The sequence below is a fragment of the Pongo abelii genome, chromosome 19 (genome assembly GCF_028885655.2).
Source record: "Pongo abelii isolate AG06213 chromosome 19, NHGRI_mPonAbe1-v2.0_pri, whole genome shotgun sequence".
Classification (NCBI taxonomy): Eukaryota; Metazoa; Chordata; class Mammalia; order Primates; family Hominidae; genus Pongo; species Pongo abelii.
In genome coordinates, this window is record NC_072004.2 from 4,335,739 (window position 1) to 4,361,434 (window position 25,696).

At 58.6% G+C, this 25,696-nt stretch overlaps 3 protein-coding genes across 4 annotated transcripts in view; 1 reads left to right on the plus strand and 2 right to left on the minus strand.

Moving 5' to 3' along the window:
• SPNS2 (SPNS lysolipid transporter 2, sphingosine-1-phosphate) overlaps positions 1–1,658 on the plus strand; it is a 40,405-nt gene extending 38,747 nt beyond the window's left edge. For both annotated transcript variants that reach the window (XR_008515246.2, XM_009251154.4), the window contains exon 13: positions 148–1,658. The gene's annotated coding sequence lies outside the window, so the exon portion shown is untranslated. The remainder of the gene's footprint in view (positions 1–147) is intronic.
• Positions 1,600–18,128, minus strand: MYBBP1A (MYB binding protein 1a). The gene is made up of 26 exons (XM_024235248.3): positions 17,836–18,128; positions 17,570–17,665; positions 16,915–16,998; positions 16,739–16,813; positions 16,530–16,637; positions 15,192–15,367; positions 14,866–15,033; positions 14,623–14,740; positions 12,722–13,017; positions 11,881–11,991; positions 11,074–11,199; positions 10,693–10,860; positions 10,507–10,606; positions 8,384–8,480; positions 8,125–8,276; positions 7,760–7,846; positions 7,527–7,676; positions 7,251–7,421; positions 6,968–7,125; positions 5,460–5,712; positions 5,166–5,291; positions 5,014–5,082; positions 4,334–4,441; positions 4,013–4,114; positions 2,915–3,051; positions 1,600–2,648 (listed from the first exon to the last, which is right to left on the minus strand). Exons 1-26 carry the CDS (start codon positions 18,031–18,033, stop codon positions 2,105–2,107), a joined length of 3,978 nt encoding a protein of 1,325 aa, XP_024091016.3. The 5' UTR covers positions 18,034–18,128; the 3' UTR covers positions 1,600–2,104.
• Positions 18,129–20,745: 2,617 nt separating this feature from the next.
• GGT6 (gamma-glutamyltransferase 6) lies at positions 20,746–23,307 on the minus strand. The gene is made up of 4 exons (XM_002826868.4): positions 23,112–23,307; positions 22,286–22,488; positions 22,075–22,188; positions 20,746–21,788 (listed from the first exon to the last, which is right to left on the minus strand). Exons 1-4 carry the CDS (start codon positions 23,249–23,251, stop codon positions 20,746–20,748), a joined length of 1,500 nt encoding a protein of 499 aa, XP_002826914.1. The 5' UTR covers positions 23,252–23,307.
• Between the last annotated feature and the right edge of the window lie 2,389 nt (positions 23,308–25,696).

The following is a 25,696-nucleotide window of genomic DNA, read 5'->3' on the forward strand; positions in this document are numbered from 1 at the left end:
CTTCCCAGCAGCATGAGACCCAGAGTCACAGCCGCAAGTCCAGGGGAAGGCTTGCGTCTCCAAACAGCAAGAAAAGGGAAGAAGGGAGGGCAGCCTTGGCACGGGCCCCACTAAGCCCCACCACTGACCTGACACCCCTTTCCCCAGGTGCCATTGGGACAATGAAGAACCCACACTCCCACTTAGTCTGGGAGGTGTCCTACAGCATCAGGGACCGGCTGGGCTGCCCCAAAGCTTTCTGTGTGATCCACGGCTAGGCAACCACCCTCTCTGGCCCAGGCCTGCTGAGTGGCCCTGGCATCAAGAAGAGGCTGTGTCCTCAGTTGCCCTGGAAGGATGTGTGTGTTGGAGCCACACGGTTGGACAGATTCCCAGCCCTAGGTTTGGGCTGCAGGGCCCCTGGGGCCAAGCAAGAAGACAGCCCCAAGTGAGTGTCTGGGGAGAGCCTGGCCTGCCACCAGCTTATGTGATCCTGGGCAAGTCCCTGCCCTCGCTGGAACGAAGGGCCAGGGGGCTGGACTTTCCCACACACCGTGCTGGGCAGAGCACGATCTGCAGCTTTGAAGACTCAACAGACCCTGGACCATACAGAGAGCAGGTGGCCCAGGCCTCAGGACGGCAGTCCCGGCTTTGAGGCTCACGCGAGGGCCTGGTGTGCAGGGACCACTGCTCAGCTGGGCCTCGGACCTTGGGGATATTGGACTCAACCTGGCAAATGAAGCTGGGCGCCCAAGTCGCTGGGTACTCCCTGGAGGACACTGTCTCACTGTCTCGGGTTGGCTCCCAGCCTGAGGTCCCAGATGGGGACTGTTCTAACAAGTTGGCATCACCAGGCGTGAAGGCCCTGGCTGCAGCTGTACACCACCTGTGCCCCCAGGCTCAAGGCCTCTGGGGAGGTGCACACCAGCCCACCTCTACAGGGCTCCTCTCCCTGCCACCACCCCCCAAGCCAGGAATCCACTCCTTCCCCGAGGCTGAGCTGAGCCTTTTCCAGGGGCAGGGCCCAGGAGAGCATTCCCAGAATCCATGGGGCAGTAGCCAGGGTTCCGGCTGCTGGAGGAAGCAGCTATCCACAAATCTTCCTGCCCCAGAGCTGAGGCTGAGGCCCCGGGAGAGGCCGGCCTCTAACCAAACACTGGCTGCTGGCATTCCACCATGTGACCCTGGGGGCCAGGCCTTCGATCACCCACCTCCCATCCATGCACACACCACGATGCAGCTGCCAACTTCACACCAGCCCCAACCCGCTTTGGGGGAGCTTAGTCCCCTGCATCACCCATTCCCTGCACTTCTGCTGCAATCACGGTGGTTCTGGTGGTGGGGGGGTTGGGGGGGGGACCTTGTGGCTAATAGGAGACCCCCGAGAGCCAGCTTGGACAATGCTCTTCTTGCCCCTTAGTTACTGGCTGGCTGTGGCTTCAGTGGTGTGTAAGCTAGTGGAATACTCACCCACCAAGCTCTGGGGTACCCCCGGGAGCCTGACAAGAGGATGGGGTGGGGGTGGCATCCTCCAAAGACCAGCCTCCACCCCCACTCCAGCCTCAGCCTCAGCGGGGCCCCAGCGATGTTTTCTTGTTGTACAAGAACCAGGTCCGAGTGTTGCCTCCTCTTCCTTCCGGAAGCCAAACTGCTCCTTTATTTTTTAGAGCTGCTGATTGATTGTGAATCTCAGTCTTAAGAGAGAAGCCAAATATATTCCTCTTGTAAATGAAGAAATAAACCTATTTAAATCACCCCCGGTGGCTCCCTCACAGCAAAAAAGCCTGGGGGCAAAGGGGTGGCAGGCACGAGAGATGGTCATACCTGTACCCAGCCTGCAGCCAGTGCGTCAACCTGCACCTACCCAGGCGAACACCAGAGCCCTGGAGCCAGGGTCCCAGCCCAGAACCAGGGGCAGGGAGGTCTCTGCAGCCTGGGACCCCCGCAGGAATGGCTCAGGCTGTGCTTGCCAGAGCAGGATGCCCGGGCAGGCGGCAACAGCCACCCTCCCCAGTGGCAGAGCTGGCGCCTTAGAAACAGCTTGCATATTAAAATCATGGTTAAAAAAAAAAATAGGAGTCTCAGGCAGATGGAGGCAGGGGCTGAGGGCGGCCTGTACCTGTGCTCAGGGCTTCCCCGCCTTCCTCAGCTGCGCTTTCTTCTTCTTGGCCCCACTCTGAAGCAGGCTGGGACTCCTGATGACCAAAGACAGCCTTGCCTTTTTCCGTGCCAGCGCGGACAGTGGTGATTTGCCCAAGACCCCCTTTTTGGGAAGAGCCTTCTGATGCTGCTTTTGGCCTGCAGGTTCCGCGGGGGACCCGGGAGCTCCATTCACCTCAGACAGCTTCTGGTTTTTCTTCTGCAGTTTTGGGGATTTGGCAGGGGTGCTGGGGCTCAGGGTGGGGGCACCAGGGGCTGGACTCTTGGTGGCTGGTATCTCGTTTGCCTGGGCCTGGGCTGGGACCTTGGCCTTTGTCCTGTTCCTCTTCTTCCTGCCCATGTTGGGGGGCTGGCTCCCGCCGGTGGCTGCAGGTGTGCCATCCTCCGACTTGCGTTTCTTGCGCTTCTTCGTCTCTGGCAAGAATCCCTTTTTCTTCCGCTTCTTGCTGATGGGGCTCTGGGTGGCACTGGGGACCTCCTTGGCATCCTTCTTCTCCAACTTGGGGCGCCTGAAGGGAAGTGAGCAAGGTAAGAAAGTGCCGAGCGAGGGCAACAGCCACCGCCACCACCACCTCCACCTGGATCCTGTGAGGGTCCTCTGAGGCCCCTAGGTCCTGGGAGGCTCCTGGGAGGCCCCTGTGAGGCTCCTGCGAGGGTCCTGCGAGGGTCCTACAGCTCCCACATCTAAGCAAGCACTTGAGTAGCGTACGTGTGCAGCAGCGTGAGGGTGTTCCCAGCCCCCGCCCAAGGTGTGCGTCTCCCTCCCAGAACCTACTGGACTCCCAGGGTTTTCATGGCCTGCCAGTAGAGATCGTGCAGGCGGCTGGGGCCGGTGGAGTGTGCCCCCTGCTGTAGGCTCTGCTGTTGCGCCTGCAGCACACCCAGGAGCACCGGCAGGTCCAAGGTCAGCTTCTGCAGAGGGGGGAAGGCAGAGCTGTGGGGGCCACAGAGGGCAGGGCCTCTCGCGGGCTCCCAGTCTTCCCACCTTTGCCCTGTTGCTGCCTCATCGGTGACCCCTGCCCCCTCCTGGCCTCAGCCTCTCCTGCCTGTTAAGTCATCCGTGTCTCTTACCGAGGGAGCAAACACGCGCCCCAGGTGTTGGTTCTCCTCCTTCCCATAGCCAAAGGCCTGGTCTCAGAGTCTCGGTGTCCTCCCCTCCAGCAGTGGCCCTGGCCCACCCACCTCCAAGAGGGCCACTCCCCAGCACTCCATCACCGCGGGGCTGCCAAAGCCCTTCCCCACCCACCCCTGCCACCTTTCTGCACATCCTGAATAGGTTATTGTTGGAATCCGCTAGCTTCCAAGAGCCCTGCTCTCCTGGCTTCCTATCAGCCAGTTTTGTAAGGCCCCGTCCCGGGCCCCACCTCTGCCTGCCAGCACACCCTTGGCAAGCTCTCCCTCCACAAGGGCTGACTAGCACCTATGCTGAAGATTCCCAAACCCTGCCCTCTGGGCCAGACTGGGGGACCCAGATGGCCACCTCCAGCTGCCTCCCAGCCCTGCCCTGATGGCTGCCCACACGCCTGCGCCAGGCCTGGAAACCTGGCTGCTCACCCTGAATCTTCTCCAACCCTTCCAGTCTCCATCCCTGCCAGCCGCTTCTCGGCTTTCTCACGGGATGTGGCAGTGCCATCCCCTCACCCCGCCCTGCAGGAGGATGACAGGGTGGCACAGCCCCTTCCCAAATCACTCACCCATCCATTGTTCGGTAACTGCCCAAAATGACAGCCCAGAGCCCTGGGCCAGGCACTCAGTTTCCCCACATGACCCCCATCCCCACAGACCAGCCTGCGCATGGCACTGCTGCCCGGGAGGCCCCGAGGCCCCCAAGAGGAACCCCCAAACACGACCCGGGCCTGGGCCCCCGCCTCACCTCATGTTTGCAGGTCCTGAAGAGAGCGTTGAGCAGCTCCAGGGAGGACAGTGCCTGCTGATGCTGCGCCTTGGTCTGCGCCTCCCCCAGCACGCGCAGGTTCTAGGGAAGGGTGGCCAGGCTGAGGCACTCCAGAGAGCTGCTCAAAGCCTTTCTGTTTCCCAGCCGGGACTAAAGCCCAGAGGCAGGGACCATCTCCTGGGACAACCCCAGTTCTCCCCACTCTGGACTCAGGCTCCAATCCTCACTTCTTTCCCAGAGATCGGTCTCCCAGAGAACTGATTCTGAGGGGGTGGGGAAAGGGCGCCCCCCGGCTGTTACCTCAGTGACCTTTGCTAGGACCTGGCCCATCAGCTGCTTCCACTCGGGGTCCTCAAAGCACGACCTCACCTCCCGCATGGACAGGGTCTTCTGGAGCAGCAGGCAGGCCTGTGGGTGGACAAAGGTGGGTGGCAGGAGCCTCGGCACGTCGGGTGCTCACGGCTCAGAGATGCATGAGGGTTCGGGGGCCTGCCAGGCACTGCTGTGGGCAGCATGCGAGGCTGCCTGCTGCTCTGGGCTCTGTGACCACCTGCTCCTGTGCCTTTGTGTGCAGGTGGGGATACCAAGGCCTCCCAGCTGGATAGAGGTGGGACCTCAGGTTGGGACAATTCCTGCCCATTATTGGCTTAGTGCCATCTTCCTCCAGCCTGCCCCCAATAGCCCTGGCACCACAGCAGACACTACCAGGGGCATCCTGTGTGTGGCCAGATGGGCCGCAGTGGCTGCAGGAGTGAGGCCGGCCCTGCCCCCTCAGCTCCTCTGTGTTCACTGTGTGGCGGGGGCCAGGGCACAGCCACCCCCCTTCAGAGACCGTGTACCACAGCCAAGCCAGTGGGGCAGGGACGGCTGTGCCCGTGCTCACCAGGACAGTGCTCTGGGGCCTCACAAGAGCCAGTCAGAGGAGGGTTAAGCGGGTTAATTCAGACAGGCCCTGGGCTGGGAGCTGGGAAGTCTCTTACCTGATGACGGGGCCGCACCGGGCCTGTGATATGCTGGACCAGGATGGGGAGCAGGCTCTTACAGAGCACCTGGTGGGGAGTGACAAGGGCTGTGAGGTGCAGGCTGGGCTGAGCAGGGACCCTCAGGAAGCAGGGCAGGCCCCAACACTCACCGGGTGCCGGGAGAAGAGGCTGAGGAACATGGGAACTGTGAGTGGGCTGTTGCGCTTAGTCAGGAAGGAGCTCAGTGCTGTCGAGTACACCCGGGTCACCAGGTTCAAGTCCAAGCAGCTGGCAGCCTAGGCCCGGGGAGAGCGAACTGGGTGAGGCCAGGAGAGGGGTCCCTGGGATGGGAGCAGAGCCTGGCCTACCTTCAGAAGGCTGAGGGTTGGGCCCTGGGGAAGTCCCGGCCTCCACTCCCTGGCTGTGAAATGCCTGGGGCTGCTCCTGGGCCAGGCCCTGCTCACCTGCGGGCCCGTGGGCATGGGGCTGGGGTCAGTGCCAGCTTTCTGCTTCTCCTGTGTCTCATGCACACAGCCCTCGGCAGTGTTGCCCTTCAAGACCCGGAGCAGGTAGAGAGAGGCGTTGAAGTGGTAGAGGGCGGTGGGGGAGTCGGGCTGGCGGCCAGCCTGCTGCACCAACCGCTCCACCTGGGCATGCAGGGCCTCTGCGCGCTCACCCAAGTCGTGGCAGTAGCGCCGGGCACGGCACAGGTGGTGCCTGTGGGTGGTGAGGACGAGAGCTGGTCAGAACATTCTCGGTCCACCCCGCTCCGCCAAGCAGAGCCAACCCAAGTCCCACTTTACAGGTGGGGAAACAGACCTAGAAGACGACACAGGTGACCCAGGCCACAGAGGAGGGCCCAGGGCCGCCTGCAGGCTGCCTGGAAGCTATGTGGGCTCAGAGTGCTTGGGTGACAGGGGCACTCCAGGGGAGAACAGAACAGCTCCCTGAGTGGAGGCTGCACCAATGGCCAACCACCTGCCTGGGGCACCCCTCCTGTCCACGCTTGTCTCTCGTGGGGCAGTGGCCTTCAGGCCTTTTATAAAGTGAGACAAGGGTTCACGTGCTCAGAACCCTCTGTGGCCCTGCAGGGCCGGGGACACAATGGGAGCAGGATGCTCAACAAATGACAGTGTCCACGCACGCTGGCAGAACTATCTGAGAAGGCGTGGCCTGGGCGGGCCTGGGGTTGTGAAGAATGCACTGCCAGTCACACTCCCCACCCCTCCTGACTACCCACGCAGCGCCCCAGCTCCCAGGCCTTCACCTCCCCAGCACCTGAACTCTGAAGGCAGGTCTACCTGGCGCCTGCCTGTCTCTCGATGCCTGCCACCGCCTCCCTCCTGGGCCCCCTGCCTCCAGCACAGCCCCTCCCAAACCCTTCTCCGCGCTGCCAGCCACTTCTGAAAAGGGAAACCAGACTCAGACCCTTCCCCACGCCAATGCTCTTGCTGATAATGGCTCTGTGGCCCCCAGCACCGCTAGGGTCAGGGCCTGCAAGGGTGCAGGGGCTTGTGGCCTCGCTGCTCGCCTGAGCTTCCGGCTGCGTGTCTGACTGGCTCCCGTCAGGATGCTCTTCCTCCCTTTCTGCCCTGCCCAAGGCCTCCCAGCCTCACAAACTCCCATGCACGCTACACCTCCGAGGACTGGGTTGGGTATCCCCTGCCACAGGTGTACCCACTGTCCCCCTCCACCCCAGCACAGCCCCACTTGAGACTGTCAAGGGCAGGGATGGTCCCCAGCTCCAGGGCACTGTTGGCACTGTGTCGGGAGAACGTGGGGATGAAGCAAGGACTGTGGGAGTCACTGAGCGACGTGTACCTCTAGGGCTGAGCAGTGAGCCTGCGAGCTAGGGGCCCAGGCTGGAAGCCTGGCTCTCTCCTTCCTGTGCAGACAGCAAGCCTAGAGCTCTGGCTCTCCTGCGCCTGGTGGCTGCCGGCCACACCTGCCCGCCCTGCACCCCCGTGCTCACATGAAGATGCGCGCCGTCTTGTGCAGAAGGTCCTGCTCCTGTTTGGAGCTGCTGCTGCGCAGGCTGCGCCGTATGATGCTCAGCAGCGGCTCCAGCAGCTCCAGGACCAGGACATTCTCGGGCTGCTTGGTCACTAGCACCTCCACCAGGTCCAGCACCTGCGGCCAGGTGGACAGATCAGCAACACGGGGGTGGGTGCACAGGGAGGCGGAGTGGGTGCACAGGGAGGCGGGGGTGGGTGCACAGGGAGGCAGTGGTGGGTGCGGCCTGCCCCCAGGCTCACCCGGATCTGGAAGTCGCGCCGCAGCGCCTTCTCCTTCTGCAGCTTGTTCTTCTCGTCTCGCCGGGCCTGGATCCGCAGCTTCTGCTCGGCAAAGAGGCTGGCGAGGCTCTGGTCCAGGGCCATCATGGCCTCGTCCCCCAGCTCTTCCTCGTCCTCACTGTCCTCTCCACCCTGAGGGACAGAGGCCCAGCGGTCAGCCTAGCCTCGGGCAGGCACACAACACGGGGACACCCAAGCCCTCCCTGGCCGCCCCCCACCACCTCCCCCACCACTCACCAGCGCCTTCCCAGCCTGCAGTACGGTCATCAGCTGTTCCCGGAAGCCCTGGTCCACATCCCCGTCGCGCTCCTCCTCCTCGCTCTCCTCCCCCTCACTCTCCTCTTCACTCTCTGAGCTTCTGTTTTCCTCACCTTCCTCGCTCTTGTCCTGTGTGGTAGAGGCAGGCGCGTCACACACCTCCCCGATCGTCCCACTCCCCACCGCCCCCGCCCAGTCTGCGCTGGCAGCACCTCTGCACCCTGCAGCTGCCGCTCATCAGAATCGTCCGTCACCACCACGCGGTCATTCTCATCCTCACTGGTCTCAGGGTTCAGCACCTGGGGAGGGGTGCCAGCCACTGACCCATTTGCAGCCCCCGCCCTCCTCTCTGGGCCCCACCCAGCCTTGGCCAAAGGCCTCCACTTCCCAGAAGAAAACAGAGCCTAGGAGAGGTGGCCAGGCCAGGCCAAGGCCTCGTTGAGACCCCTCCCACCGGCCACAGGCTCCCGGCAGGGAGGCGGGAGGTGGGAGGCTGGAGGCTGACGCAGCACCCCTGGTATAGCTCACTGCTCAGTGAGCCCCAGCCCACATTCCACTCCCAAAGGTCCCAACTCACATCCAGAATTAGCTGCAGGGCACGCGGGGTCAGCTGGGAGCAGATGTGGCCAAACACGCTCCGGGCCACCTGGCGCATGAGGTGGCTGGGCTGGGCCAACAGGGCCAGCAGGATCTCCACCAGCACCTCTACCCACGGGGGCTCCTGGGGGTCTGCAAGAGGGAGGGGTTGAGCCCAGATAGGGGACTGTGACCCCGCCGCACCACTCCAGTCCCTCTCGTGACCAAGGACACACCCTGTCCCAGGAGTAAGGACCCACCGATGGCCTTGTTGCGGCTCCGGCGGGGCTTCTCTCCCAGGCTCTTCCTGATGCAGGTCTGGATGTCGCTCAGCAGGTCACAGCTCTCTGCAGGGGACTGCGAGCAGGGTAGGACACACACTGGGGCCAGGCCCTGTCCTCAGCCCTGCTAAGCCAGGCGAGCGGCTGGCCAAATGGGAGCAGTGGCATCAAAAGCCTTCAACACCCCAGCCACTGGCCCGCCCTGGCCAGTCACCCCCACAATCCAGAATGGAAGACCCCAGCTGGACACCCCGAGAGCTGAGGGCTTTTTTTTGAGGCTGGAGTGCAGTGGTCTGATCTTGGCTCACCACAACCTCTGCCTCCCCGGTTCAAGTCATTCTCCTGCCTCAGCCTCCGAAGTACCTAGGATTACAGACGTGCACCACCATGCCTAGCTAATTTTTGTATTTTGAGTAGAGATGGGGTTTCACCATGTTGGCCAGGCTGGTCTTGAACTCCTGACCTCGTGATCCACCCCCCCACCCCCGCCCCCCACCTTGGCCTCCCAAAGTGCTGGGATTCCAGGCGTGAGCCTCCGCGCCCGGCTAGCTGAGGGCTTTTTTACACCTAATACGCAGTTACAGGATCCAAAAGCCTACAGGGAACAAGGAGTCCAACTCCCCCTTTGACAAGAGAAGCAGAGCCTGACAAGGATGGTCAGGGGCCCAGAGAAGCCAGCAAGCCCCAGCCCCCAATTCATAATTCTAGATTATTCCCTCCATGCTTGGCTTGGCATGAGAGACAGAATTGAAAGTCATTAGTTTTAACTCATTTAATTACATTGAACTCATCTGACTGGGGATAACCCCAGACTCGAGTGAAGGTGGCGTGGTGTGCGCATGTGCGTGTGCAGGAGCTCTGGAAAACTATGTGATCTTTGGTACCTAAAAGGCAGACTTGCCCCCTCATCATGCAGTCAGCAGCTTGAACGTTTAGGCCAGGGTGGGACAAAGCAGCCCAAAGCCCTTGTCATTGCTCTCCGGCTCCCAGGCTGTGTGCCCAAGCAGGTCCCCGTCCTTCTCTGGGCTGCGCCTTTTTATTTTTTTTCTAAGACAGAATCTTGCTCTGTCACCCAGGCTGGAGTGCAGTGGTATCATCTCGGCTCAGTGCAACCTCTGCCTCCCAGGTTCAAGCAATTCTCCTGCCTCACCCTCCCGAGTAGCTGGGATTACAGGCACCTGCCACCACAGCCGGCTGATTTTTGTATTTTAGTGGAGAAGGGGTTTCACCATGTTGGCCAAGCTGGTCTTGAACTCCTGACCTTGTGATCACCCACCTCGGTCTCCCTAAGTGCTGGGATTACAGGTGTGAGCCCCGTGCCCGGCCAGGGCTGCACCTTTTATCTAAGGTTCTGACACAGCAAACTGCAGCCTCCTCTGTCCAAGTCAAGTTCAGAGATCCCAAGGTTGGGGGCAGGCTCCACATGTGTCCTAGAATCACTAGGGCTCTGCTGCTATCAAAAGCCTGACACCAAGAATCGGAAGGGGCATCGTGGCCAACCTTTCCCCAAACAGCTCACCCACATGCTGGGCTCAGAATAACCAAAGCTGGCAAATAAGGCAACCACAGTCAAGCGGCCAGACGGGAGCAAGCGAGAGACCCACCTACCCAGGCTACGTAAGACCTGAAGCAGCCCCGATAAGAGCCTCCTATGTCACGAGAAGAAAACTCAAAAGAAATCAGGGTGCTGAGCCTCGAATGTGGTCAGGGCTTCCTGATGGGCAGAACCGAGCGGGACGGCCCGTCGCCAAGAAGGTGTTCCCACAGCTGGGGGTACAGTGCAAGCTCCTTTGCCTCTGAGTCTCAGTTTCTCCATGTCAAACATGGAGAGGGGGTGTCTGCCTCAAAGCTGTGGGGATTACGACAGACCCTGCACGGAAAGCCTAGGACACCAGCTGGTGCCACTAAGTGGCCGGAGGGATGTTTCCACCTGTAATGAGGTTGGCTTCAAAAACCTCCCAACTTAACTCCCCCAGAGCCTTTCCTGGAAACCCGCAGAGCCCTCCAGCCTCTCGGCAGCACGGCCCTCAAGCCTCTCGGTAGGGGGCCCATTGTGCCACAGAACCCCAGGCTCATGGCCCCTCCCTCCCAAGCCCCAGTACCTTGAGGAGGTGGATGCCCACGAGGAGCAGAAGGTGCTGGAAGGCAGCAGCCCTGGCCTCTGCAGAGTGGGCCTCCAGCTCCTTCAGAGTCTGCAGCATCCTGCGGGGAGACAGGCGGATTCCCAGGCCCCCGCGCCAGTCAGACTGCAGCGTCCTGCCCGCCCCCTGGAAATCCCACGTGCTCACCGGTCCCAGGCCTGGCGCTGCTGCGCCGTGAGGGGTGTCACGGTGGTCACGTTGTGGCTGTGATTCAACAGGAGGTCTGCGAATTGCACCAGGCGGTAGGTCCAGGGCTGCCCACCCCGGGTCTGGTCCGGTGCCTGCTTGAACTGCGTGCTGAGGGTCTGCAGCAGACTGGGCGAGGGGTGGGGCTTGGGGTCACCAGACCAGATGAGTGAATGTAGCCGCCCCCCTCCGCCCTCCCCAGGGCTCAGTCTCCCACCTCTCCAAGACCTACTAGAACTCCGGGGGCCTCTGCCGTTGTTCCCAGCTTAGGGGACCTGGAGGGAGCAGGCACCCTCAAGGCCTTACCACCTTCGGACCTCTCCTGGGCTGCCCAAGACTCACCTGAAGAAGGCACTGCTGACAGCCTCTCGGGCCTGGCTTTCCAAAGGGAAGGAGAACGGCTGCTTTGTCTCAGGGATCTGGGATGTGGGCTTCTTTGTGACAAAGAACGAGTGGAACAAACAAAACCTGGGGAGGGCAGGAGAGCGGCCATTGCCATTCACTGCCATTGGTTGTTACAGGCTCCCCTCCTTGGATGGCACCACTGAGGGTACAAGGCCAGGAGGAGGAGGAGGAGCCCCTCTGCCCTGGGTACCATCCTCGGGGGCCTGACGGGCAAGGCTGGAAGGGGCTGGGCTAGGATGGGAAGGGGCCGTTTCTCTGGTCTGGATCCCCAGCTGAACGCGGTTTAACCCGAGCTGGAGAGAGAGAATCAGTGCCCCTCCCAAGGAACCAACAGATGGGAGGCTGTGTGGTCATGGCCGAATCAGGTCACTGCTCCTGCAAACACGGGGCAGCCCCCTCTTGCAACCGTGCATGTTGAGGGTGACGTGAACACCCGGCTCTGCACTGGCACAGACGAGGCAAGTGTGGGGCAGAAGGCTTCCCTGACACCTCCCACGTGCAAAAGCTGCCTGCAGGGCATGCAGAGCACATCTGAACCTTTTAGGCCCCTGCAGCTGGGGTGCCTCCTGGGCCCCTTCCCTTCATGGGTTCCTGAGGAATTCCCAAGTCCCCTTGCGCCTGCTCCCCACTGATGACTCAACCCAAACGCTTCTGGCTCCAGGGGATGCAAACTAGGACGAGTTAAGGGGCCCGATTCCTTGGCCACACACCCATGGGAAGCTGGGGCTCCAGCACAGCTCTTACCTGGCCACCTGCTCAGTCAAGGCCTCCTCCATCTCCAGGTGCAGGCTGTCCACAATGCTCACCAATCGAAAAATGATCCATTTCCTCAGCCGGAACACATCTCGCTCAGGCCTAGCGGGGCAGGAGGCGAGGTCATATGAGCCACTTACAACTGGCAAAAACAGGCTGGGCCCAGTGGCTCACACCTGTAATCCCAGCACTTTGGGAGGCCAAGGCTGGCCAATCACTCGAGGTCAGGAGTTCGAGACCAGCCTGGCCAACATGGTGAAACCCCATCTCCACTAAAAATACAAAAATTAGCTGGGTGTGGTGGCGGGTGCCTGTAGTCCCAGCTACTGGAGAGGCTGAGGCAGAGAATCGCTTGATTGCTTGAACCCAGGAGGCAGAAGTTGCAGTGAGCTGAGATCACACGCCACTGCATTCCAGCTTAGGCCAGAGAGAGTGAGATTCTGTCTCAAAAAAAAAAAAAAAAAAACCGGAAAAACAGGACATTCGTTTGCCTGATCTCGGAGACAGGAATCCAAGATCTCCCCATCCCAATCGCCAGTGTGGGGACACACAAGTAAACTGAGGCCTCATATGAGAGCTAAGGCTCTTCCCCCTCGCTCCTCTCATGGTTTAGAGCCAGGACGCTGTGGAGGGCGGGCTCGGGTTGCTGGGCTCTGCCAGGACCCTGTAGAGGGCAGGCTCAGGTCGCTGGGCTCTGCCAGGACGCTATGGAGGGCAGCTCGGGTCGCTGGGCTCTGCCAGGACGCTGTGGAGGGCGGGCTCGGGTCGCGGGGCTTTGCAGGCCTAGGAAGCTAACTCCTAAATTAGGTGTCCTCCCCCAAGGTCCACTCACACATGGAGCGATGAATCCTGGGCTTTCTTCTGGTTGTTGGTGCTGAAGTCAACCAAGGAGTCCAGGTCTGGCTGGAGAAACATGGCCTGCAGCCAGGCCACATAGCCCTGCAGGGCCAGAGGGCTCAGGAACCGCACGACCCGCCAAAAAGTAGGCGTGACAGGGAGGCCTTGGTTGGTGATGGATGAGAAAGCCACTAGCACAGCCAGCTGCCGCTCAGGGTCATCCTGGCACCCCTCTAGGAAGGTGCCCACGTAATCGTCCATCTCTGGGGCAAACTTGAACTGCTTTGGGAGCTGCAAGAGTTAGGCATGGCGCTGAGCCCACCAGCCCAGGGGGCAGGCGGTCAACAGCCCAACAGCCCAGGGGGCAGGCGGGCAACAGCCCAACAGCCCAGGGGGCAGGCGGGCAACAGCCCAACAGCCCAGGGGGCAGGCGGGCAACAGCCCAACAGCCCAGGGGGCAGGCGGGCAACAGCCCAACAGCCCAGGGGGCAGGCGGGCAACAGCCCAGCAGGCTTGTGCCCACTACAGGTTAAACCGAGCCCCGGAAATCTCCTGTTGTATACAGCTAGGCTGCGCCTGAACTTGCAACAGTCCCTGTCACCCCAGTGCTTTTGTCTGACGTCAAGGCCTCTCTGGGTCTGACTGCCCCAGCTTCAGCACCTCCGGCCCCAGAAGGCCCTTCTCTCCGTCTTGCTGGACGGGGACGGCCTGTTCTCCCGGCTCAACACAGGGTAGAGGGGTAGTTAAGAGGCGAGACTGACCTGGGTTCAAAGCCCACACTGCCAATTCCTAGCCGTGTCATCTTCGGAACCGAAAACCACCACCTCTTACGCGCTTACTCCGTGCCAGGACCCACGCTCCGCCTCTTTGGGCGGCAGCTTAGCATTTTTAGCAACACTTCGCAGTTGGCCGATATTGTCATTGTGTAGGTGAATACAGTGAGACACAAGAACACCTAGAGATAACTTCTCAGGGTCAGAGGCTCCCAGTGGGGTAATGTCTGGCTTCACAGCCCAAGCTGTTTTCCTTTTAATTTTTTAGAGTTGTGCCCCTGGAGTGCAGTGCCACAATCATGGCTCACTGCAGCGTCAAAATTCTGGGTTCAAGGGATCCTTCCACCTCAGCCTCCTGAGTAACTGGGACTACAGGTGTGCACCACCGTCCAACCCAAGCTCTTAACCACTGCCTGATACTTCAAGTCTGCCCCCTCACCCAGAATGACAGCTCTCTGAAACTCGTTGCAAAGATAAAATGAGCTGGTGAGAAGTCAACCCAGCAGCACTTACTGGGCACCAGGCTCACTGGTGCCCAAAGATGGTGATGACGACTGTTCTCATCACTGCAACATGGGTGGGGGCGCTGGCTATCCATGCCCACGAGGGGGCCTGCTGGCAGAAGGGCCTGACCTTATCAAAACTGTCAGAGGGAAGCCAGGTACGGTGGCTCACGTCTGTAATCCCAGCAGTCTCGGAGGCCAAGGCAGGTGGATCACCTAAGGTCAGGAGTTCGAGACCAGCCTGGCCAACATGGCAAAATCCCGTCTCTACCGAAAATACAAAAATTAGCTGGGCATGGTAGTGGGCGCCTGTAATCCCAGCTACTCAGGAGGCTGAGGCAGGAGAATCACTTGAACCTGGGAGGCAGAGGTTGCAGTGAGCCAAGATCTCACCACTGCTCTCCAAGCCTGGGCGACAAGAGCAAAACTCCATCTCAAAAAAAAAAAAAAAAAAAAAACCATTTGTCCGAGGGGAAGGGGTTCAGGCAGCTCACTACCCAGACGGAGGGGACACCCATGGCTCTAGCCAAGCCCCCGAGGTGCCTGATTCCCCTTCTTGGCAGGGAGAGCTCCATGTCTAGCCTTTCTGGCAGTGTCGAGCTACAACGGGCATTACCCACCTTAGCAGTGCACACGTGCTCCCCGTAATGGCGGATCACATCTCCCCGCATCACCAGCTGCAGCTGCTCCTTGGTCAGCAGGGGCAGGGCCGCGCCCAGCAGGCGGAAACACAGGTAGCTAAGGGGGTGTGGGACAGAGCCTGGTCAGAGCCCTTGGTCCCCCTGGTGGTGACCTCAGGACTAGTGGCCCAGCCCACTTCACAGACAGGGAAGGGGGCCGAGAGAGGACACACGTCGCCGCACCTGGCTGGCCAGAACTGCATCTTCAGCAGCCCTTGTTCTACCACCTCCTTCCAGAACCGTGGGAACTTGTCTTCCTTGAGCGCCAGGCGGAGCAGGTCCAGAGCGATGGCGGGCAGCTTGCGGTCCTTCTTCACAGAGGAGGCGGCCATCTTCAGCACGTTCACCAGCCTGCAGAGGGCAAGGGACTCACGGAACACTCGCCTCACAGGCAAGGGCCAGGGTGCCAAGAGCAGCCAGGACACCCCCAGGCCACACGACAAATCTGGGCCTGGCCAGATGCAGTCCCTTGGCCCCAGGGAGGGCAAATCCGCCCACCTCCATCACACCTGGGAACATTCTCATCCGAGAATAGGTTCACGGATCCCACCAGCTTCTTGAGCTTGGAGGGCACCTTCTGCTGGGCCAGGAGGAAGAGCTCTAGCTGTTCAGGGGAGCTGAGTATTATATTCAAGTCAGCTTTGAGGACCTCTGGCAGGATCTCCTGCAATGTGGCCTTCGAGACCTAAGGATGGAGAGAGAAGAAATCATGGCTTCCTCTGCGGGGTGAGCCTGGTGGATCCTGTTCTACCTGCTCCCGACACAGGGCCACCTGGTGAGGCACCAGAGTCATCAGAGGCCATTTGCTAACAAAAACTCAAATTCCCAGGCAGCAGAGTTTTTGACAAGCATCCCACTGACACTAACTGGCCCCCAGAGGTACCTGCCCCCCTTTTTTCAAGACAGAGTCTCACTTTGCCACCCAGGCTGAGTACAGTGGTGTGATCTTGGCTCACTGCAACCTCCGCCTCCCGGGTTCAAGCAATTCTCCTGCCTCAGCTGGGATTAAAGGTGTGCGCCATCACACCCAGCTAATTTTTGTATTTTTAGTAGAGATGGGGTTTCACCATGTTGGCCAGGCTGGTCTTGAACTCCTGACCTCAAGTGATCCGCCCACCTCGGCCTCCCAAAGTTCTGGGATTACATGCGTCAGCCACCGTGCCCGGTCAAAGCTACCCTTTTAATTCCTTTTTTTGGTATTTCAGAGGACTAGCTCATTTCATACACAAGGAGCCCTAGGTGGAGAGCTGGGATTCGAATTCAGGTACTTCTGGCTCTGAGGTCAAGACTGCACAGTAAGCCCTGGACTGGGGACCTGCCAGCCCCTGCCTTTCTCTTCAGTGGCAAAAAGGCCTACGGTGCTACCTTCCCAAGTCGGACAGTGGAGGCCCACAAGGGGCCAGCCTTGACCAGGATAGCAATAGCAAACGTTTTCTATACTTGCCACGTGCTAGGCACAGTTCTAGAGCTGCACTGCCCAATACGGTAGCCACAGCCACACAGGGCTGCTGAGCACTTGAAAGGTGGCTCATCTGAACAGGGATGTGCCTAAGTGTAAAATACACACTGGATTTTGGAGACGACCTGACAAAAAGAGTGTAAGATATCTCAACAGTTTTTTATACCAATGCAGATTGAAATAATATTTTTGATATACCAGATGAAGTAAAACGTTACTAAATGACACGTGTTTCTTTTTACCTTTTCAACGAAGTCACTGAAACGCTTCAAATTATACATCTTTGTATTTCTATGGAACAGTGCTATTTCAGATTCTCATCCAAGCCCCTCTGATGGCTCTGTAACGGGAAGTGTTGCCCGAGCCCGCACAGCTGGTGAGCTCATACCTCGGAGAGGATGTCCACCAGGGCCTTCCGGGGCTGCTCCTGCAAGTGGTTTTGGTACTGGGCCAGGGCCTGCAGCAGCTTCACCGACTTCATCAGTGCCTCCTGGTCCTGATCCCCACAGAGGGATAGAGGGTATGAGCAGGGCAAACTACTGTCTCCCACCCATCCCAAGCCAGCCTACATTCCCCCAGTCCCTCCAAAGCTCTTACCTTCACCAGCCGGCCTGACTGAAAGAGGGCGAGCACTCCAAACAGGTTTGCAAAGAGAGCAGGTCTCAGCATTGCCTAGAAAAGGATTCCAGGCACAGGCATGAGGGGCCCTGGGACTCCCCATTTCCCAAGCCTCCCAACCCTGGGGCTCCTGACCTCCCTGGCCCCACTCTCACCTTCTTCACCTGATGCAGGTCATATTTTTCTTGTATCTGCTGCAGGATGCTGCACAAGGGGAGGTCTTCAAAAGACTGTAACAGCTGCCAGGAGTTGTGTGGCAGGAGGAAGAGGGTTCAGGAGAGTGGCCCAGCTACATCTTCACAAACCTTAACCTCCCTTCCCCCTTCAACTTCTCCCAAGAAGCCTCAGGTCCCTAGTCCCACCTTCTATGGTCCCTAGATTATTAGTCTGAAATGCTCAGCCACTGGGTCTTCTCTCCGCACCTGGTCTGAGCTCCCCTCAGGCTGATCCTGCAGGCCTGGGTCTTTATTGCTCTGCCCCTTGTCAAGGCTCGTCAGAGAGTGGTCTACTCCAATCAGCTGAATGCCTCTGCAGGCCTAAGGGAGCCCACCCAGCGCTCACTGCTCCCAGCAAGTGTACCTAAGAGGCCGGGCAACCCAAGCACCAAATAGAAAACCTGTCCAGGCCTTGCTCACACCTTCTCCACCTTCGTGAGGAGGCCTCCCTCAGATTGGCCTCCAGTCAGCTCTGCCACTCCCGACCTCTCTCTCGGGCTGCCCCTCCGCCACAGCTGAGACACCACACCCGCCCTCCTCACACCCCACCATTTTGACCTGGATGGCTGGGACCCTGCCAGGAGCACCACCTCACCTGTGCCAGGGCCAAACTGTAGCAGGGCCGGGCTGTTTCTCGCCCGACCCCAAGTCCCGTGATTAGACGCTTCAGGGCATATTTCATCTCGGACCCCTGCGGAACCAAGCACACCCTCGTGTTCAATGGTGACAACAAGGTGCACGCCCCCGCGCACCTTGGCATCCAGGTTCGCGACCACGTGCCCCCAGTCCCAAATCCCTGGGCCCGCCGCCGCTTCCTTGCCGGGATATGCGCAGCCCCTGCCCCAGACCCCGCCACTCCACCTTCGGCCTGCCGCGCAGATACTCCAGCAGCTTCTCCGTGGCCGCAAGTCGCGTCTCCTGCTCAGGCTTCGCAATGTCCCAGAAGAAGTCCAAGAACTCGCGACTGTGCTTCAATAGGCCATGGCGGTCGGCAGGCCGGACGCCACTCTGCGTCGCCTCTCCAAGCGACATCGGCTCGGCGGGGTCCCGGCTCCCCATCTCCGCCACACTCACCGAAACACGAAACACGTGTGCTCCCGCCCCAGCCGCTTCCAGGTCAGGGCGCGGCGCATGCGCACCGGTTTGTGTCGGCTCGGAGGCGGAAGAACCAGGAGGGGCGGGGGAACCAAGAGGAACGGGGCAACCAAGAGGGACGGGGCCAAAGAAAGAGCGGCATTTCCGCCTTGGCTCTGAGCGGAAGTCCCTCGCCTAGCGGCGCGTGGTCTTTCCCAGCCTTCTGCTCACACCCGCTCTGCCCAGGCGGCTGTGGCATCTGCCCCTTTGGAGCCCCATGGGGGCGTTTCTAAGGGCCCATCTCGGAAACAAACCGAGGTGTAGCACTTCGATCCGCCTCGTCCCAGAGCGGCCCCTGCGCTCAGAACATTGAGCCATTCAACAATTACTGGGCTCCTGCTGGCGTGCCGTGCTAGGCGGTTGAAACAAAGCCTCTGCTCTCGTGGAGGAACACGGAGCCAAATGCATTCAAAAAGATCATAATTATGAGGAGAATTAGGAATGCAAGGGTCAGAAGGAGCCTTTTAGATGCTGGAACGTGAATACATCACTCGTTAAAAACACGGCTAATTACTATTCAATAGGGTCTACAATAATGATTTGAGAGGTTGGTCAGAGAAAGCCTCTGTGAGGAAGTGGCATTTGGGATGAGAGCTGAGTGACAAGAAGGGCCCCCCTCCCCCGTACTCCTGCAAGGATCTAAGGGGACGAAATCCCAAGCCTTGCAACTACAAAGGCCCAGGGCTGGAGGGGCTGAGGCTGGCGAGAAGCAAGGTTGCATGGGGCCCCGGGCTAGGATTTCATTCTGAGGGTGATGGGAAGTCACTGGTGAGTTTAATGCAGGGGCAGGCCTGGATCCGATTTACATTTTAACAAGATGATGCTGGCTGCTGTGTGGGGAATGGACTGTAGGTCTGCGCAGGTGGAAGCACGGGAAGACCATTTAGAGACAGTGGTGGACTGGACCCAGGGAAAATGAGAACAGGTCAGATTTGGGCTGATGTGGAGCAGGTGGTGTGGGTGATGGAGTTGGATGTCGGGGGAGAGGAAATGAGGGGGATGCCAGGTTTGGGACTAAAATAACCGGGTACATTGTGGTGCCATTACGGAGAAGAATTTTCTTGGGAGTGGGAGGTAGAGGTGGTGGGATCAAACGGTCTATTAAATCAGAGAAGCCTTTTACAATGGCAGGGGAGGGGAACTGCTACTGGTCACCCTCGCTTCTTGGTTTGAGAAGCTGTTTATAGAGCGCTGTGGTCCAGAGAGGACCTAACCCTTCGGGGAGGTCAGGGCTAACCTTCACCTTGAATTTCCACACGCTCAACTCCAACCCTTTTGTACCCAAGCCCCTGGGGCGCCTTCTCACCCTCTCAACTACTTCCCTGCTTTGTTATCTGTTCTAGAAAGTGAAATGAAAACATTCACCTTGCACATCTGGTGCCCCAGGAGGCAGGAGGTGAGCGGAGCAGGGGGAAGCTGAAAGATATCAACCCAGGCTCTCCCCTCTCTGGTTGTTGGTCACCTGTGCTGCCCATCAGGGAAGCCCTGACTCCAGTTGCTTCAAAAGCTGTTGGAAAATTAACCAAGAAGCAGGAATGGTGCTTGGTTTCCGGGAGACTTGATCTTTATTTTGTACCCAGTCTGGTTGAGGAAGATAGGTAAGGGGTGTCCTGAAGGGAAGGACAGAGATGCCAACAGTACCCTGGGCTCTGCCTGTCCTGCTTCGTGGGGCCCAGGGCCTAGGCAGAGGCTCTGCACTCTTTCCCCTGTCCTCCTGAAAGCTGGATCTGAACCCAGTGCTAGCCCCAGGCCCTATTGCTTTTTCCTTATTACCCTGATGTTCTTAGCTGATAAAACAGCCAGAGATTCCATCCAGTGTGGGTGGTCTGAAGAATGATTGTGTTAGCTCTGGATGCCAGAACTCAAGTCTAGGTAACTGAAAAGGCCAGAGGTTGGGGCCTGAGCCAGCAGTGAGCACATAATAAATATACACTCTTTTTTTTTTTTCGACAGGGTTTCCCTCTTGTTGCCCAGGTGGGGTTGCAATGGTGCGATCTTGGCTCACTGCAACCTCCACCTCCCGGATTCAAGTGATTCTCCTGCCTCAGCCTCCTGAATAGCTGGGATTACAGGTGCCTGCCACCATGCCCAGCTAATTTTGTGTATTTTTAGTAGAGACAGGGTTTCACCGTGTTGCCCAAACTGGTCTCGAACTCCTAGCCTCAGGTGATCCACCTGCCTTGGCCTCCCAAAGTGCTGGGATTACAGGCATGAGCCACCGCACCCAGCTATTATTATTATTATTATTATTATTATTATTATTATTATTTTAAAGACAGGGTCTCACTCTGTTGTCCAGGCTGGAGTGCAGTGGTGTGATCCTAGCTCTCTGCAGCCTTGAACTCCTGAGCTCAAGCGAGCTTCTGCCTCAGCCTCCCAAGCAGCTGGGACAACAGGCATGTGCCACCGCCCCTGGCAAATTTTTAAATTTTTCGTACAGACGAGATCTTGCTATGTTGTCTAGGCTGGTTTCAAACTTCTGGCCTCAAGGTATCTTCCTGCCTTGACCACCCAAGGTGCTGAGATTACAGGTGTGAGCCACCACACCCTGCGGGTGCACACTCCATTGCTGCTGTGTCTGCTCCTGCCCCCAAGCTTCAGATAACTCTGCCTTCTGCCAGACCCACCCCCATCCTGTTAGAACCCCTGGAAGGGGCAGCAGCCATGGGGGATGCTGGAGACATGGGCGTGCTCTGTGTGGGCTGCCACCTGGAGCAGGGTCCCTTGGCCACAAGTGCTGGGATGCTCTGTTGGTTCTTGCTGCCCCTGGTGCTGGTGCTGGGCCTGGGTTGGGGGCCCTGCCGCCAGATGGCTGAGTATGGTGTGAGTCATGGCCCTGGCCACATCAGGGGTCCCTGAAGCCACAAGCCCCAACACATCAGCTTCTGTGTCATCCAGGCTGCCACGGAGGATGAGGGGGCAGGCCCAGGCACTACTGGTAGACTTGGCCACCAGGTTGCTGAGCAGAACCCCAGTGCTTGGGGACAGGTGTGCAGAGCCAAAGGAGCAGTTGAGCGAGGAGGTGAGAAGCAGCACAGAGCCGCTGCTGTCCACGGCAGCCAGGGCGCTGTTCTCGGGGCTCACAGCAGTCTGCAGGAATGGTGGGCAGGGGGCAGGGACGGGCGCCCCGGAGCGCAGGGCTGCCTCCAACAGTGCCAGCAGTTCTGGGCCAGCTGAGGGACCGGGGGTGGTGAACAGGATGCCCTGGGGCACAGGTAGCTGCCGTGCTGGTTCCAAAGTGGGCCTGGGCCCAGCCGAGGGCACCTCCACCCCCAGGTCTCCCGCCAGCGGACTCAGTAGAGCATCCCCAGCAAGGTCTGAGGTGGGAGCGAGGGCTGCCCTGCGAAGCACAGCTGCCAGTTGTGGGTTGGTGGCTCGGGCCCCAGCGCCCAGGGGCGTCCCATCAGCATGGCAAAGTAGTGGACAGAGGCCTTCGGTGCCCCGAGCCGCCAGAGCCCTTGCCAGGGGTGTGTCCACCAGGAAGCCCTCCTGAGCCAGCGTGGTGGGGCCCACTAGCAGGCGTGGCCAGGGCAGGCGGCCGAAGCGTGCGTGCAGCAGGTGCAGGGTGGGCAGAGCCGTGGGCAGCCCCAGGCCAGGGGCCAGGGTCTGTGCTGGACCTGATGTCAGGGCCGTGGAATTGCCTGAGGAGCTATCGTGGAAGAGGCCCCAAAACATGGCACCTGCAGGAGACAGAGGGGTCACTCAGCAGCCGCAGGTCAAGGGTCACTGACTTGTTTCAGTCAAGATCCCTTGACTGAGCCTGGGATCAGGAGTTACTGACCAGGCCTGAGGTCAAGGTTCCACAGACCTGGGCTCAAGGGTCATAGCCTGGGGTTGGGACTGCCGCCCAAACCCTAAGTCCTGCTCACTTAGCAGCCTTGAGGTCAGGGCTACTGACTCCCTAAGTTCCAGGTCACTGATCAGGCTGTGGGTTGGGGTTGCAGTCTGGGGTCAGGGGTCACTGACCTAGCCCTGTGGCATGAGGATGCACCACTGCCAGGCACAATGCAGCTCCAACTCCAGCATCCACGACGTTGCCCCCGGCAACAAGCAGCTCTCGGCCTAGGTGGGAGCATGTGACTGCAGCAAGGAAGGCACTGTCATGCAGCAAGGATGGGGGCTGGGCCGGTGACCTCTGACCCTCCCCTCCCCCAAGCCGCCCCCAGCACTGACTGACCTGCAGGGCTGATGATGGCACCATGGTGGTATACACCAGGACCGTGGGAGTGTCCGCCGGGTGGAGGGGCCACAGAGCCCAAGCTTCCTATGGAGCTGCCCTGATTCTGGAGCTGCCTCACAGCCAGAGAGCAGCCAACAGCCAGCAGCAGCAGGGCTGCCACTACACGGGCCCAGGTTCCGGGCAGCCCGCCAGCCTTGTTCCTGCAGAGGGGGGGGTGTCCTGAGCCACGGCTGGGACGGAGGGATGCCCAAGGACCCCAAGAGACCCCAGGGAATGTTTCCCAAAAGGTTTGATTTAGCAAGAGGAGCACAAGTTGGCCAAGGAGAAAGGGCTTCTTGGCAGCAGGCACAGCTTGGGCAAAGACATGGAGATGGGAAAGCACTTGGGGAAAATGAGCCTAGCTAGGGAGGGAGCCCCTGGAGGGGAGATTGGAGGGGCAGAGTCCAATCAGGTGGGAGGGAGGCCCAGTGGGTGTGGCAGGCAGGAGAGAAGGGGCTGGGGAGCAGGCCCAGCCAGGTGTAGCCAGGCCCCAACCTGCCCAGCAGGTGCCTCCTGCACCAGGACTTGGGGGCTGGGGACCTTTGACAAAGCAGCAGATGGGACAGAGGCTGGCTTGGTACAAATGTCCCTCCAGATGCACAGACTTTTGATTGGGTCAGGCCAAGTCTAGGGCTACAGCCTAGGTTTTCCCCCAAATCGATCGTACAGTGTCTGGAGCTAAACCCAGCGGGGAGTTGCTTGGTACCCCTGAGGGAATCCAGAGAGAGGGACTTGCCAACCTCAAGCCTGGGGAGCCTGGTGCCCAGACCCTTCCCTTACTTACCTGGAAGAGTCCTGGTGCCTCCAGGGGTTTGGAATCAGCACCTCTGATGTCTCCTCCTCCTCCACTTCCTCCTCCGACTCCAAGCTTGGTTCCTGGGGCAGCAGCTTCTGATAGACCACGGGCTTTGCTGCCAGCTCCATGGCCCCCCAGTGCTCACCTCAGCCCTCCTGCCTGCCAGCCTTCCCGGCTGTGTCTCAGAGGCCCTGCCCAAGCCTGGCAGGTGGGAGGTGGCAGCGACCTTGGGGAAGGGTGGGGGTGGAATCCAGAACAGGTCTGGGCAGGGCACGGGGCCAAGGAGGCTGCATGTGGGCCTGCCCCATTAGGACACAAGGCCCGAGGAGCTCTCACGACAGGGTTCCTGGTGTGACTGCCTGTAAGGGGCCACAGCTTAGTGAGGTCGAAGAGGAGTTCAGCCTTAATGCCACAACCTTGATACCCAGGGCACCTGCTGGGCTCCTCCCTTTGGGGGATGTAGCCCATGGATCCCACCCAGGACTCTAGGGACTGTGGACTTGAATTAGAGCTACAGTTACACGGTGGCTTGGGTCAGAGCTCCCATGTGCTTGAGTCGGCACGTGACTAGGTTCTGGCGTAGGGGTGTCTGGTCTCTGGCCGGGGTCAAGGCTCAGCCTGTGGCTACTCTGGGTCTGGGTTTCTTTGGGGAGCAACTTGGTTCATAACTCCCTGTGCGTGTTTTGCGACTTGTCCAGAAGGTAGCGCCACAGCCTGGAAACCAACATTTCTAAGTTCATTCTGGGATTCCCATCAAGGACCTGTTGCAAAACAGTGCTGTTTGTAATGGCCCCAAATTGGAAAGTGCCCAAACATCCATTATCGCTAGAATGAATGATGTAAGTCACAATGGACCACTCTGCAGCAACCAGAATGAGCGATCTACAATTATATGCAATAATATACACAGGTCTGACAAGCATAAGGACGAGGGAAAGCAGCCAGGCAGGAGACAGCACACGCTATATGCTTTCATGTACACAAAGTACACAAACAGGCAACAATAGTCTGCCCTCAGAAGTCAGATAGTGACTGGAGGAGGGACCAGGGGGCTTCTGGGATGCTGGAGATGTCCTTTCTTTCTTTCCTTCCTTTCTTTCCTTTCCTTTCTTTTCTTTCCTTTCTCTTCTTTCTTTCTTGACAGAATTTTCGTTCTTGTTGCCCAGGCTGGAGTGCAATGGTGCAATCTCAGCTCACTGCAACTTCCACCTCCTGGGTTCAAGCAGTTCTTCTGCCTCAGCTTCCCGAGTAGCTGGGATTACAGGCACGTGCCACCACGCCTGGCTAATTTTTTGTATTTTTAGTAGAGACAGCGTTTCACCATGTTGGCCAGGCTGGTCTTGAACTCTTGACCTCAGGTGATCTGCCCGCCTCAGCCTCCCAAAGTACTAGGATTACAGGTGTGAGCCACTACACCCAGCCGAGATGTTGTTTCTTAATCTGAGTGTTGGTGACACGAGTGCCCTGGGTGTGAAAATGCATCAAGTTGGGCATTGATGACGTGTACTTTTCTATATGAATATTGTCTTTCAATAAAAAAGTAAAAATGAAAAATCTCAGGTATTTTCTACATTAAAACAACAACCATAAAAATCATCCTTTGAATCATCCATCATCCCACCTGACTCTCCAGCTGCTTCCCTTTCTCGCGGCCTCTTCACGAGCAAGTACACGGGTTCTTTAAGGTTAGTGTGCATCACGATCACCTGAGGAACTTGTTAAGTCAGATCTCTAGGCTCCCCTCCCAGAAAGTCTGGCTTCAGGTGTAGGGTCTAGAATGTGCTTTCCTAATTGCCACAGTCCTGGAACCACACCTTCAGTCTAAAAAAAAAAGTGTACACCTGCTGTGTTCACTTCTTTCTCTCCTGTTTCTTCCCTTAGCTGGTTTCTGTCTCTAATTCCCCAGAGAAACCTTTGGTTTCCTTTTTTTTTTTTCTTGGGCCAATAAAAAACCAACCAACCAACCAAATAGAGCAGCCTAGGGTTGCCACCTTCTAATTTTGCCGATGGTGGGGAGATGGGAATCAAAATGACTATTTTTATGATTTTATGATATTTTATGATTTTATGACATTTATGTCATAAAATAATTTGGTTTCACTTCTGTTAACACAGTGTAAGAAGGTTAGAATCTCAGAATGAAGGTCCGTCCTTCCTTCCTGAGAAAAGGCATCTGAGAGCCTTAGGGCTCTGTGCTGCCCCCATCTCCTGCCCCAGCCTCAGCCTGGCCTTTGGGCTCCTAGCATTGTTCCTTTTGTCCAGCAGGCAGAATTATTTTCGGCCCCTACCCTGCCCAGCCAACATTCCTCTGCTCTTAGAGCTAGGTCCTGACAAGCTCTTTGGGACAAGACCTCCACTGGTTGGGTTCTGGGAACATTTCCTAGTTCCCAGAACCTCTCATTCCTTTCTGATTGCTGCAGCTCTGGACCTATTAGCTAAGCTCCAATTAGATGCAGATGGGTGCTGGGGATAAACGTGCTCAGGCCAAAGTAGCACCAGGGGCAGATGGAGTCAGTCATTTTAGGGCTCAGAGTAGGGGCGGGGTTTGGCAATGGCTTCAGGAGAACTGGGTC

Coding starts and splice junctions, on each gene's coding strand:
- MYBBP1A (XM_024235248.3), bottom strand. CDS start 18,033: ATGGGGAGCCGGGACCCCGCCGAGCCGATGTCGCTTGGAGAGGCGACG. Junction 8,481..10,506: donor TGGGCATCCACCTCCTCAAG/GTACTGGGGCTT, acceptor CCCTGCTCGCAG/TCCCCTGCAGAGAGCTGTGA. Junction 3,052..4,012: donor TCAGGACCTGCAAACATGAG/GTGAGGCGGGGG, acceptor CCCCCTCTGCAG/AAGCTGACCTTGGACCTGCC.
- GGT6 (XM_002826868.4), bottom strand. CDS start 23,251: ATGGAGCTGGCAGCAAAGCCCGTGGTCTATCAGAAGCTGCTGCCCCAG. Junction 22,189..22,285: donor TGCCATCATCAGCCCTGCAG/GTCAGTCAGTGC, acceptor TCCTTGCTGCAG/TCACATGCTCCCACCTAGGC. Junction 21,789..22,074: donor TCCTCATGCCACAGGGCTAG/GTCAGTGACCCC, acceptor TGTCTCCTGCAG/GTGCCATGTTTTGGGGCCTC.